The following is a 12,389-nucleotide window of genomic DNA, read 5'->3' on the forward strand; positions in this document are numbered from 1 at the left end:
CTTCCATTGGAAGAATACAAAGACAATTAATATAATTATAATCTCTGTATTTATTAACCCTTTAAGGTACAAGGGCCATATGTGTCCCACAAATAAAATGATGTTTACTTTGTTATTTTTGCAATGAAGTGCATGAAACAGGATTTACAATATACTCACAGGTTGGATCTTTTCCTCAAAATTGTCAGTTTCCTTGTGGTACTTGAGTCGCTCTCAAATGTATTTTAAGGAGAAACAGTTTGAACAAACAAAAGGTCAACAATTATGCCTCCACATCACAAATGACCAGGTTTGCACACAAAGTAGTTAACAGGCCTTCAGTGCAGGTCTAACTGTTTAACCAGTAGAAGATGTCTTTCAGAGCCTGCATTGTCTTCCTTCGGTAGTGCCAGTTTCACACATCGATATTGGGAACAAAGTCTGGAGCTGTAGTGTTATCAACCCTGTCTTCTGATTTCCTCCATAGCTTTACATTTTTACTGGCAGACACATTCGGCGTCAGCATTTCGTCAAGGAGATGGATTCCTCCTGGGGTTCCAGCCTTACACCCCTCAGTGTAATGGACTCGGTCACTGGGAACCAACCCAGTGCTCTGAGAGTACCGGTCAGTATCACACAGAACCAACCCAGTGCTCTGAGAGTACCGGTCAGTATCACAGGGAACCAAACCAGTGCTCTGAGAGTACCATTCAGAATTACAGGGAACCAACCCAGTGCTCTGAGAGTACCGGTCAGAATCATAGGGAACCAACCCAGTGCTCTGAGAGTACCGGTCAGAATCACAGGGAACCAACCCAGTGCTCTGAGGGGTTTTGTTTTTCATGTGCCTGTTTATTATTTACTGAGTCTAATCGGCCAATTACTGCCGGCCATGGTCGGCAGAGGAACAGCCTGGACTCGAACCGGCGAACTCCAGGCTGTAGGACACATCCTGCACTCCACACGGAGTGCCTTTACCGGATATGCCACTCAGGAGTTATTATATTAAATATAATAAACACTAAATACAAAAAACCCAACAATAAACACCAATGAAACTGATAACTTCGTCCTGCTATTTTAACACATAATTTTACTATTTCCATATAATACATAATTTAGAGTGTATGATTAATAGATTAATCAGTAGGTTACATGGTCTGATTAACTGATTTAAAAGATTAAAAGTATATCTAAGTAAACCTTGTTTCTATATAGGTCACTGCTGGTGTGTTGATGAGGATGGAAGCTACATACCCGGCTCATTGGTTAGTCGCTCAGTTCAGCTGCCACAGTGTAAGTGCAGTACATGTTTGTGTTTTTATTGTGTATAATATATTCACGTTCAATACTTCGCAATATAAATTGCTTATTTAGTCTGAGGAAATCATAGAATATTACATATAGAATAAATGTTTTCATTAACATGTAATAGCAGTATTGGGGGGGAGAATGGGATCATTTTGTATGGGCCTGTAATCTCTGATGCTTTATTAGAAATGAATAACAGTAATCAAGTATTGCCTCATTGGTCACGACTAGTAATGATAACAATGTGAGCATTTGTTTATTTATTTATTTACAGCAAAACTGGATTCACAGCATTAGCAAAAGTGTTCTTCTGTTTCTACGCATACAGAATTGCATGTCCTTGCTCCTGCAGATACCCCCTCACTGTGCTCTGATTTTCCAGGTGGATCAGCATGTCGTCGTGCTCGTTCCAAGGCTGTTCTGTCCGACTGGAGTCAAGCTGGACCAGAGCCCAGAGCCATGGACACTAACCTGCTTAACCCTTCCTGCCAAGAAGTATGGGACACGGTTTACCCCAAAACTTAAAAAAGTCCCGCTTTGCAAGATTGCACTCTAAGCGACAGATAGTGCTCCTTACTTGAATTACTTAAACAATAGTCAATCATATTAAATATGGTCCCAGAATAATATTTTTCAGATAGGTTACTGTACAAAAATGAAAGTATTTAAAATGAGGGTACAAACAGCAATACATATAGTTGGAACATATAGTTAAACATGGGCATGAATTGGAAAGGGAAGGTGTAGCGTTTGTGCAGCAATAATCTTAGGATTTTAATTATACTAAAGTCATTATACTAAAGACCATTTTAATACATTGGTTGTGTCAGATTGTATCCCTAATTTAAAATGACTGTATCATGGGAGTGGTACTAGCAGGTAACTCTACAAGTCTTTGTGTGTTATGCTCAAGTATCCTGTATATGACCATACCCTAATGCTCTCACTTTCATAGTCTTTGGTCAGCTTTTCATGAAATCTTCAGTAAAAAGCAACACCATCAAAGAAACAGGTTTGTGTTTATTATATTATTGTTCATTAACCCTGTCAGTTTGTTCTCTTTTCAGAATGGGGAGTTTTCAGTGCTGCAGAGAGGAGAAGGTGGCCATGCCTGGTGTGTGAACCCCTCCACAGGGAAAACCATTCAGCCTGCTGGCCAGAGGATGGATGGCAGCTCTCAGTGTAAGCTGTGCTGTGGTTTATTGACTAGTACACATGCTATACATTAACAATAATAGTTGCATTACTCTCTGAAAAAAGCTTTGTGTCGACAACAAAACCATACTTTAAAAAATGTTATGAAACAAGGATGCCAACTTTGTGTGATATATTAACCTTAAGTAGAACAGTGCCTCACCCTTTTCTTTGGACAAGCTGCCACTGATAAAATGGGAAAAAGCAACATGCTTTTTATGATTCTTACAGTAGCTTACATTTACACCACTCCACCACTTCTGTGCAAGTGTTTGCACATGTACGAGAGAGTGAACTGTAAACTGGGAATTTGTTGATACCGTCCTCTTAGTGGGCGTGCCTATTATATACTCCATACTCCTCCATATAGCTTGCTTTTTGCCCGATGTCTTGTCACCACAGTCTTGTTTGGAGTTGAGTTGCAGAACATGCTCTTTGCTTCCCAGGTCCTAGCTGGTGTGAGCTGCTGAAGAGCCAGACACTCAGTTGGGATGCAGCGATAGGCTATGTTCCTGAGTGCCAGGAGAACGAAGGCTCTTTCTCCCCAGTCCAGTGTGACCAAACAGGGCAAGATTGCTGGTGTGTCTTTGAAAATGGAGAGGAGGTGCCAGGAACAAGGGGCAACCAAACAGCAGGACACAAACCAGTGTGTGACAGTAAGTCTCTCCTTTGATGAGTAACCTAGTTTTAAAAGAATAAAATGACTTGCACCATTTCAGCACCCAGTGAAGTAATTTTGTAGCACACCACAGAGGTTTGCAATCAAACAGCACCGTCAGCTTGTTTTGATGTTTTTAAATTCTTGTGCTTTATGATAGTATTAGACTACCTTCATCAGCTTCCAAATTTCACTCTCTTGATTAGTGTATTTTAATGTATTTATGTAACCTCTTGCCTACTATTAAACTTTATTATGCATCATTAATTGTGATTGTTGGTGGTTTTGTTCATGCCTCATAAAAGTTACTCATATGGTTTTGTGATTAATGTGTATAATCTTTTGAATTCATGTATTTGATTTATTTTTGCAGGTCCTCATTGTCCGCTACCATTCAGCGAGCCTCTTGTCTATAATGGAATAGTACTGTGCAAGGATGTTATTAGTAATGGCCAGCGAAAGCAGCAATGCCGGCTGTCATGTCGCCAAGGTTACCACAGCACACTTCCTGGCGACAACTTCCTCTGTGATGTGGAGTCTGTTACCTGGGTTTCAGCTGCCCCACATCCTCATGCCTGTCAGAGTAAATATCCGTGGTTTCAAAGCTCTCTTCCTGTCCATTGTTCAGCAATATTGCAGCCTTCCAAACATTGTGGCAATTAACCATCACACACAGTATCTTCCAACCCATACCCCTTGCAACTTTGTAAAACGGTTAATTTATGTACGTATTAAGTTTTGAGGTACACAGGCCAGCACACTGTCTTATTGCCACTGAGGGCACTGTTACTGCTACATCACAAGCCCAAAGAGGTCACACAGATTCAGTGGCTGACTTGGGTTTAACTTGGAGATCCTGTTCCAGCCTGAACTGACCACATACAGAAACTTAGGTTTTAAAATTGTTCTTGTTCAGTACTAGTTTTCCATGCCAGATGTGTAAAACAGAATGCAGGTGTGTTTTCTGTCCCTAAAAATGTACAGTAAGCTACCCTTCCACTTTTCTGTCCCAGGACCCCAGGTGTTCCAGACCGCTCAGGCTCAAGGAGAGTTCCAGCTATTGCTCACTAAGGGGAAGCCATGCAGCAGTGAACACTCCAACTTACAAGCAACCATCCTTGAAGATCTGAGGGCCCGAGGTTTCTGCCACTTCCAGGTACCCACCCCTTAGTACATTCAAAAACCCTCCCATTGTGTGTTTGTAACCTAGGTTACAATCCAGGTGGTATGGTACTGGAGAGAGTCATTTCGACAGATACAGCTCATATCACACAATCAAAATCAGTGAAAGTAGGGTGTCCTACTAATGAATGTAAAAAATAAAAAAAAGAAGTTTTTACCTATTCAGATTTTGCTGCTGATGTATTTATTTGCAAAATGTTTTCTTTATATACTCAAATGATTATTTAAAATATGAACTACTATATCACATATCTCTGTTTTTTTAGGTAAATTCTTTTGGCGAATCCAGTTCAGTTTGGATCTGTGATAACTCAACTGTATCTATCAAGTGCCTGGATGCAGATCGCTTGAAAGCGGAGATCACATGGAGGGCACGACTAGAAGACATTCCCACCAGCGCGCTTCCTGATCTGCATGACATTGGTAACTGCAGTCTTGTGCTACTGTTTAAAGGCTCTCATCTAACCACTCATTGTATTAGAATGGAAATAAACCTGTTTGTAGCATAAAAGCACAGGGACAACAATATGGGCATTGCATTCCCGGGGCTTTATTGTAATATTTGATATTGAAGGAATTAGGTTTGTCGAATGCTATACAACAGCAGCAGATTTAGGACCAGGTTCAACCCTTCCCATTCTGTTTCTTACCCAGTCAGAACTAATTGGGTACTCTTTGCATGAACTAAGCCATTTCGTTTGTAGCGATGTTTTTATTGCAGCATTTGGTTTTCAGTCTAGCAATCACCTCAGTGTAATTAAAGCACAGCACTGCTATCAGATTTCTTGGCCTTGGTTCTTTGTTTCCCTTTTAGTTTAAGATGTTTGGCAGTTAACTAAAGTTCAATAAACTCTAACATCCAAATGTAATCAGTTTGTATGTATAATGTTCCAGTTCTGATTTGCTGTCAGTTTGTTTGTAAGCAAACCAAGAAATAACCTTCCCAAGAAATCCAAGTATTTTATGGTGTTCATTAAATATAAATCATTTGAAATGCTTACGTGGCTCTTCACTAGCAAATGAGTTATATGTTCCAGTTGGCTGTTTGTGCAGTTAAAGTCAAGTATATAAGGAACAGTGAGATGTTTACAATAGGTTTAATACAAACAACTAATACAAATGAGGAATCAGAAAAGTGAAGATAATTAAAAAAATAAAATAATAAATTAAACACTGCTTTTTTGAGCGAAATTATTCATGAACAGAACGGTTGCAATTTGAAAGCTTAAAAACAATAAATTCACATTTGATTTTAGCGTGTGGTGTTTCGAGTAGAGTAGCATAAGAAAATTGGAATTAAGACTATATATTTGGAAATAATATGATATGTTTGAAACCTTACATTTTAATGAAATGTACATGGGAATCCAGGTGCCAGTATATTATAAAATGTCATAATGAAACAGGACTGTAATATTCAAGGAAAATATATTGACCGATAGGAGATGATTACAACTGCAGCTGTCAGGCTTATGCTATTCTCAATGAATACTGTATGTGCAGGTGGTCAGTTGATGGCCATTTAAGGTGATAACATCAAAATATTTTGTTTTTCCTGCTTTTTCTTTATTTGTTTTGCTTTATCTCAGGTGACGCCAGTTGTCCTGCCGCCATGCTTTAAGTTTTGATTGCAGAATTTGGTTTTCAGTCTAGCAACTATCATCAGCCAACATGTTTAGATCCAAAGGTTATTTCCTCTTAACCAAGCTCCTGGATTCCCAATGCAATCCATTGCTTGTCACAACTTGTCAGAGCCACTATGGCATGGTCCTTTGGAATAGCGAATGGGGCTCTTAATAAATTGTGTAATTTGTATTTTTTTTTTTTTTTTTTTTTTTTTTTTTTTAGAATACGCTTTTGTTAATGAGAACCTGGTGAACCGTTTTGTTGCCCTGATCAAAACTGGAACTCATCAGCTCTCTTTGGACTCTCAGCCATTGCTTGATATGGCTCCTGCCTTCAGTCTGGGATGTGCCCCCGGATACATCAGGCTTCCCGGATTAAGAGGATGCGGTGGGTTGCTCTTTTCTTATTCTTGGATATCCTGGAAAACTCATTTTAAAAATAAGTAATTGAAACCAGGCAATGCTGCACGTTACAGAGACCAGTTTATAAAGGAAATGATTGCTTTCACACTTGGAAATGAAAAGTGAACCATCTGTTCATATTACACCTGCAGGCAAATGCACAGAGGAAGTGGATTTGAATTAGCCAAACAGGGTGTGGGATTGGATTTAAATTGAACTCATTCTGTTCTCAAGTTAGCAGATACAGTATTTCTTTTTTGTTGACAGATGTTGTCAATTGTGGTTCCTGTACCTCTGGTGACTGTTGAAATATAGAAACGTGGTTCTATGCATTAAAATAGAGAGACGACAAAAAAAGTGATTAAAAATGTGCTTTTTATGAGTGCAGCTCCAAAAGATGAATGGAGCAAAGGTCTTCTCTTGTGAGGTGCTTCCTTTCAAAAGATGAATGGAGCAATAAGAACACAAGAAAGTTTATAAACGAGAGGAGGCCATTTGGCCCATATATCTTGCTTGTTTGATTGTTAGTAGCTTATTGATCCAAGAATCTCATCAAGCAGCTTCTTGAAGGATCCCAAGGTGTCAGCTTCAACAACACTACTGAGGAGTTGGTTCCAGACCCTCACAATTCTCTGTGTAAAAAAGTGCCTCCTATTTTCTGTTCTGAATGCCACTTTATCTAATCTCCATTTGTGACCTCTGGTCCTTGTTTCTTTTTGCAGGTTGAAAAAGTCCCTTGGGTCGACATTGTCAATACCTTTTAGAAATTTTAATGCTTGAATCAGATCGCCGCGTTGTCTTCTTTTTTTTCAAGACTGAATAGATTGAATTCTTTAAGCCTGTCTGCATATGACATGCCTTTTAAACCCAATATAATTCTGGTCGCTCTTCTTTGCACTCTTTCTAGAGCAGCAATATCCTTTCTGTAGCGAGGTGACCGGAACTGAACACAATATTCTAGATGAGGTCTTACTAATGAATTGTAAAGTTTTAACATTAGTTCCCTTGATTTAAATTCAACACTTTTCACTATATATCCGAGCATCTTGTTGGCCTTTTATATAGCTTTCCCAAGTTGTCTAAATGAAGACATTTCTGAGTTTCCCCACATTGTCTAAATGAAGACATAAATGTCACCTAGGCCTTTTTCATAGATTCCTCCTTCAATTTCAGTATCTCCCATATGGTATTTATAATGCACATTTTTATTGCCTGTGTGCAGTACCTTACACTTTTCTTTATTAAATGTCATTTGCCATGTGTCTGCCCAGTTCTGAATCTTGTCTAGATCATTTTGAATGACCTTTGCTGCTGCAACAATGTTTGCCACTCCTCCTGTTTTTGTGTCATCTACAAATTTAACAAGTTTGCTTACTATACCAGAATCTAAATCATTAATGTAGATTAGGAATAGCAGAGGATGTAATATTGATCCCTGTGGTACTCCACTGGTTACATCACTCCATTTTGAGGTTTCTCCTCTAATCGGTACTTTCTGTTTTCTCCTTTCTTTCGTAAATATTCATATGATCTTATGAGTCTTGCAGTAGTAATGGTTGCTTTACCATTCTGGTGGTGTTTTTTTTTTTTTTTTTTTTTTTATAAATTTAGTCATCTGCAATTTTTTTTACCCAGGTTTTTCTCCCCAGTTTGGTATGCCCAATTATTGTGTGTATCGCTCGCAACCCCCCCGCTGACGCGGGGAACGGAGGCTGGAGCACGAGTCCTCCAAAACGTGCTCCTGCCAATCCATCATCTTACACACTGGGGATCCACAGCGAGACCACCAGACCCATAGTGCCGGAGGACAACACAGATCAGGAGGCTCCACTGCAGACCCGCAGGTGACCTATCGGCCACAGGGGCCGTGGATTGCCTTGCCAACCTAAGCCCTCCCTACCCGGGCAGCGCTCGGCCAATTGTGCGCTGCCCCCTAGGAACTCCCGGTCACGGTTGGCTGTGACATAGCTTGGAGTCGAACCTACGATCCCCAGACTATAGGGCACACCCGTGTGGAGTGCCTTTTCTGGATGCGCTACTCGGCAGCCCCTCTGGTGGTGGTTTTAATAATTTGAAGGCTATGGAACGGTGGCTATAAACAAATGAAGAGATTCAGTGACTCTTTTTTTATTTGTTTTTTGTAATAGCTTTGGTTTCAAAACACATCTGGAAATCAGCTGCAAGATAACATCTTAAAAGCAGTTCTGTCTCTAGGTATTTTCAGCGTAATATATTGTCACAGTACTGTCAAGATCACATATTTCACAGTAGGATATGGGTATTGAATGTCGTTGCTCCACCAGCGCCTACTTATTATAAAAACAGCCCTGGAAAGTTATTGCATTGATTAATGTGTGTGTTTCTTTTAGGAAAACATCATATTAAATAGCTTTTTGATGATTTTTTAAACACAGAATTTGTAATACGTAATACAAAGAGAATCTGCAAGCAGTTACAATTGATTTTAAATTCTACACTTAGCAGTGGCAATCTGCATTTCTTATGACGCATAGTGAAGAACTTATCTGAAGCAGCAACTGGCTCTGGTTGAGGCGAAAAGATTCTGGTATGTAAAGGTAAGTGAGCTGGGCTTAGGACCGGAGGGGGGTGATGCTGGGATGCCAGAATCACTGTTGAGCCTTCTTGAGGTGTTGTGGGCTAGTCGACAAAACACCAAGCATGGAAGGTGCCCACTTGAAGACCCCAGAGAAGTACACTACTCAGCTCAGTCCAGATGGTTGTCATGCTTATGCACCAGGGAAGCAAAATAGCCTGATCCCAGGAGCCAGCATTACACTCCAGACAACAACACCAGGCAGAAGACTATCTACATCATCAGATGGAAGGAAACGCTGATGGATCACATTACTTTACATTAAAAGAAGCTATGTCTTATTTGGTGCTTATCTTGGCAAAAGCTGAGTCTAATATCAGCATGAAGTTTTAACACCTACTCTCATGCAATGGAAATCATACAGTCTAGAGCTTTTGCCTGACAAAAAAGTAACACAATTCAGAGAAAGATTATTTGAAATGAATATATTTGGAAGTGCTTTCATTCACCTCGTGCTGGTGAATAAATGAGGTCATTTTAAAAGTACTTAGTGCTGGTGTAGTGAAGTACTACTATGTGTCTTACTAGACTGATACCATAATATTGATCAGAGTGACACCAGTTTTAGACTGCAATGAACTCACTGAATTAAGTTTTTAGATCCAAATCGGAATAGCTGTTATTTAAGAAAATAAATTGTTCTTGATTATTTTTAATTTGATAATTTGTATGTATTTATAATTGATTCCAATTCATATCCACTATGACCAAATTTCAGCCTGTGTTTTGCCAGCATGGGTAGTGTTGGTGTCATATTTTTATAAAGTCTTTTTTTCTGACTATGCTAGTGAGTTCAAAAGTGCTTTCGTGTGAATTTGTCTAGGCCTAATGTGGTAATACGATGGCACACAGCTTGTCTTCTGATCCCTAATGTAGCTGACAGCATGTTTCTTCTCATGCATGCCATGTATTTGTTCTGCTTGCAGCAATCTGTCCAGCAGGCACCTCTGCCAGCAGCGATGTGTGCTTCCCATGCCCACATGGTTCCTATCAGGACCGGGAAGGAAGTGGCTCCTGTATCGAGTGTCCTGCAGGCAGAACTACTGTCTCCAGAGGAGCTTTCAAAGTCACACACTGTAAGTAATAACTCTCTGGACCTTGAGAATATTTACCAGCTCAATCTTGCAGTAGAAGTGCTCTCTTATGCGTACTTACATAGATAATAGATAGATCGATAGATAGATAGATAGATATACTCTGTGTGTGTATATATATATATATACACACACACACACACACACTGACTGAATGTAGAAGCCTTTTGGCGACTTTCACGCAATTTGATTGGCTCTTGTAATGCTGAAGTTTGTATATCTTGATTACCCATAGTTCTATAGATACTGTTTCTCTCACCTCAACTCGAAAGCTACTATGTATAGATAGATAGATAGATAAATAGATAGATAGATATGAGTGCTAGTTTGAAATATGTGAGGCAGTGTGGTCAGGTGGATTTGAATGTACTTCTCATTTTAAAAAATGTGAGACAGTGTGGTCAGGTGGATTTGAATGTACTCCTCATTTAAAAAAATGTGAGGCAGTGTGGTCAGGTGGATTTGAATGTACTCCTCATTTTACGGTTCTAATTGAGAATTTGATTGAAAGTGGCGCGTGAACATGGAAGTTACATACAAGTAGGTCTTTTTCATTGACTGATGAAAATGAAACATTTCATATCATTACCCTGGTAGGAGTTGTTGTCCAGTATGGTATTAGTTCTATTCATGTAGAATGACTGGGGGCTTCCACTGAACACAAAGCCATTGTAAATCATGAGAGTGTCTATTTCACATTGATTACAAGAGAAGATGCTTTGCGTGTCATCGGGAAAACCAGCCTGTGTTCTTTTTTCTTTGCTGTGGTTGTCGTTGGTGTTGTAGGTGTTACAGCATGCCAGGCCAGCAGAGGAGGCTTGGAATGCAATGAAAAAGGACAGTACAAAGAGAGTCAGAGGGATGCCGTCTCAGAGAAGTGGTTCTGTGTGACTGACAATGGGGAGAAGCTAAACTGGACCGAAGCTGTTAAACCTCTTACAGATTCTCAGTGCAATGGTATATGTTTTTATTTTATGCCAATTAGAAACAGGCCAATATACTATTGCATAGTATACCATATCCATGTTGCAGACACTGCAGAACATTTAAAATAGTTATATACTCTGTTTACTGCTCTCGGATATCTTGTAAAACCTCTGAACACCTTATTCCTGTATCATAAGACTGATTGAGACCAAGGAGTGCTGATACCTTGGAATCTATGATGCACGATATTGTACTGTAGGTTCATAGTTTCTATGATGAGCACTGTACACATTACAGCAGTCTACCACACAGGAATGTGCTCTTGCAATTAGTCTTACAAAAGAAAGCAAACAAAATAAAATAAAGAGGATCAGTATAGTCTACACAGCGGCTACCTTATACCCCCCACCCACAAGTCCTTCAACAACTTTTAACAAGAAACCACTCTAGTAAAAGACAAAAGCATAGGCAATCAGACTCCTATACTACAGAGAGGTGTTACAGAGCTTCTTGTAAAGAAGGCGAGGTCAAGAAAAGCTAACTCAAAAGTATAAACATACTAAAAGTTGCATATTCTCAGACAGACATACATTTCAAGCAGCCTCAGTGATGCATTGGTTTGGTTTATAATATCATTTTAATACCCTTGGCAGCAGTCACGCCATTAAGTGCCCTCTCCTTTATCTAAATTACAGAACAAAGGCTGTTGAGGTTATCATGAGGGGAGGGCAGGAGACACTTCTTTATAAAGAGAGTTTCTAGATCTAAGTCTAGGTGATTGCTCCTTTAGTGGAAGAAAATACCTAAAGCCAGGTCTACACAGGGAAGCATGTTACTGATATACACTTTATACAGTATTACAGAAATTTGAAGATGTTCCTCAATCTCAGTGGATGCTAGATGCTGCTGATGCCGTAGTGATTGGATCAGAAACATCAAATTCGGATCTCCAAAACCTGCTAATGCAGTGTATCTCAGGTGGGTAATTAGTCATTTACTAAGAAAAACTAAATAAATAAATTGAATGTAATTGGGTTCTCTGGAAAAAAAAATGATTGCTTTCAAAAAATCATATGTCCAAAATATCAAACTCGTTTGTGTTTGCTTTACAGACTGCGCAGATAATGTGACTTGTGATTATCTGACTGTATACGGTGAAGGAACTGTGGCTCATTGCAACATGTATAGTTCAGCTGAAACAAATGTTGTATGCACAACCTCTGGAAAGGTAATGCAAACTTTTGTATTTCTTTTTTGTTTGATTTTTGTTTTATGAAATCTTCTAATTGTGAACAAAAGCTTTTTTATACTGTACAATCTGGCCCCTATTTTGCAGCAAGTGCACAGGCAGACTAATGTCTGTAAATCTAGCAAGAAATAACTTAGGAGCATGTGACAGAGTA

At 39.4% G+C, this 12,389-nt stretch overlaps 1 protein-coding gene across 1 annotated transcript in view; it reads left to right on the forward strand.

Moving 5' to 3' along the window:
• tg (thyroglobulin) overlaps window positions 1-12,389 on the forward strand; it is a 109,234-nt gene that overhangs the window by 18,762 nt on the left and 78,083 nt on the right. Inside the window, exons 12-24 of the mRNA XM_041242650.1 lie at window positions 467-604; window positions 1,198-1,275; window positions 1,673-1,785; window positions 2,358-2,472; window positions 2,931-3,140; window positions 3,516-3,725; window positions 4,156-4,298; window positions 4,591-4,747; window positions 6,173-6,337; window positions 9,892-10,041; window positions 10,846-11,016; window positions 11,842-11,964; window positions 12,099-12,214. Of these exons, the coding sequence (XP_041098584.1) occupies window positions 467-604; window positions 1,198-1,275; window positions 1,673-1,785; window positions 2,358-2,472; window positions 2,931-3,140; window positions 3,516-3,725; window positions 4,156-4,298; window positions 4,591-4,747; window positions 6,173-6,337; window positions 9,892-10,041; window positions 10,846-11,016; window positions 11,842-11,964; window positions 12,099-12,214 (1,889 nt within the window). The remainder of the gene's footprint in view (window positions 1-466; window positions 605-1,197; window positions 1,276-1,672; window positions 1,786-2,357; window positions 2,473-2,930; window positions 3,141-3,515; window positions 3,726-4,155; window positions 4,299-4,590; window positions 4,748-6,172; window positions 6,338-9,891; window positions 10,042-10,845; window positions 11,017-11,841; window positions 11,965-12,098; window positions 12,215-12,389) is intronic.

This window comes from Polyodon spathula, chromosome 3 (genome assembly GCF_017654505.1).
Source record: "Polyodon spathula isolate WHYD16114869_AA chromosome 3, ASM1765450v1, whole genome shotgun sequence".
Lineage (NCBI taxonomy): Eukaryota > Metazoa > Chordata > Actinopteri > Acipenseriformes > Polyodontidae > Polyodon > Polyodon spathula.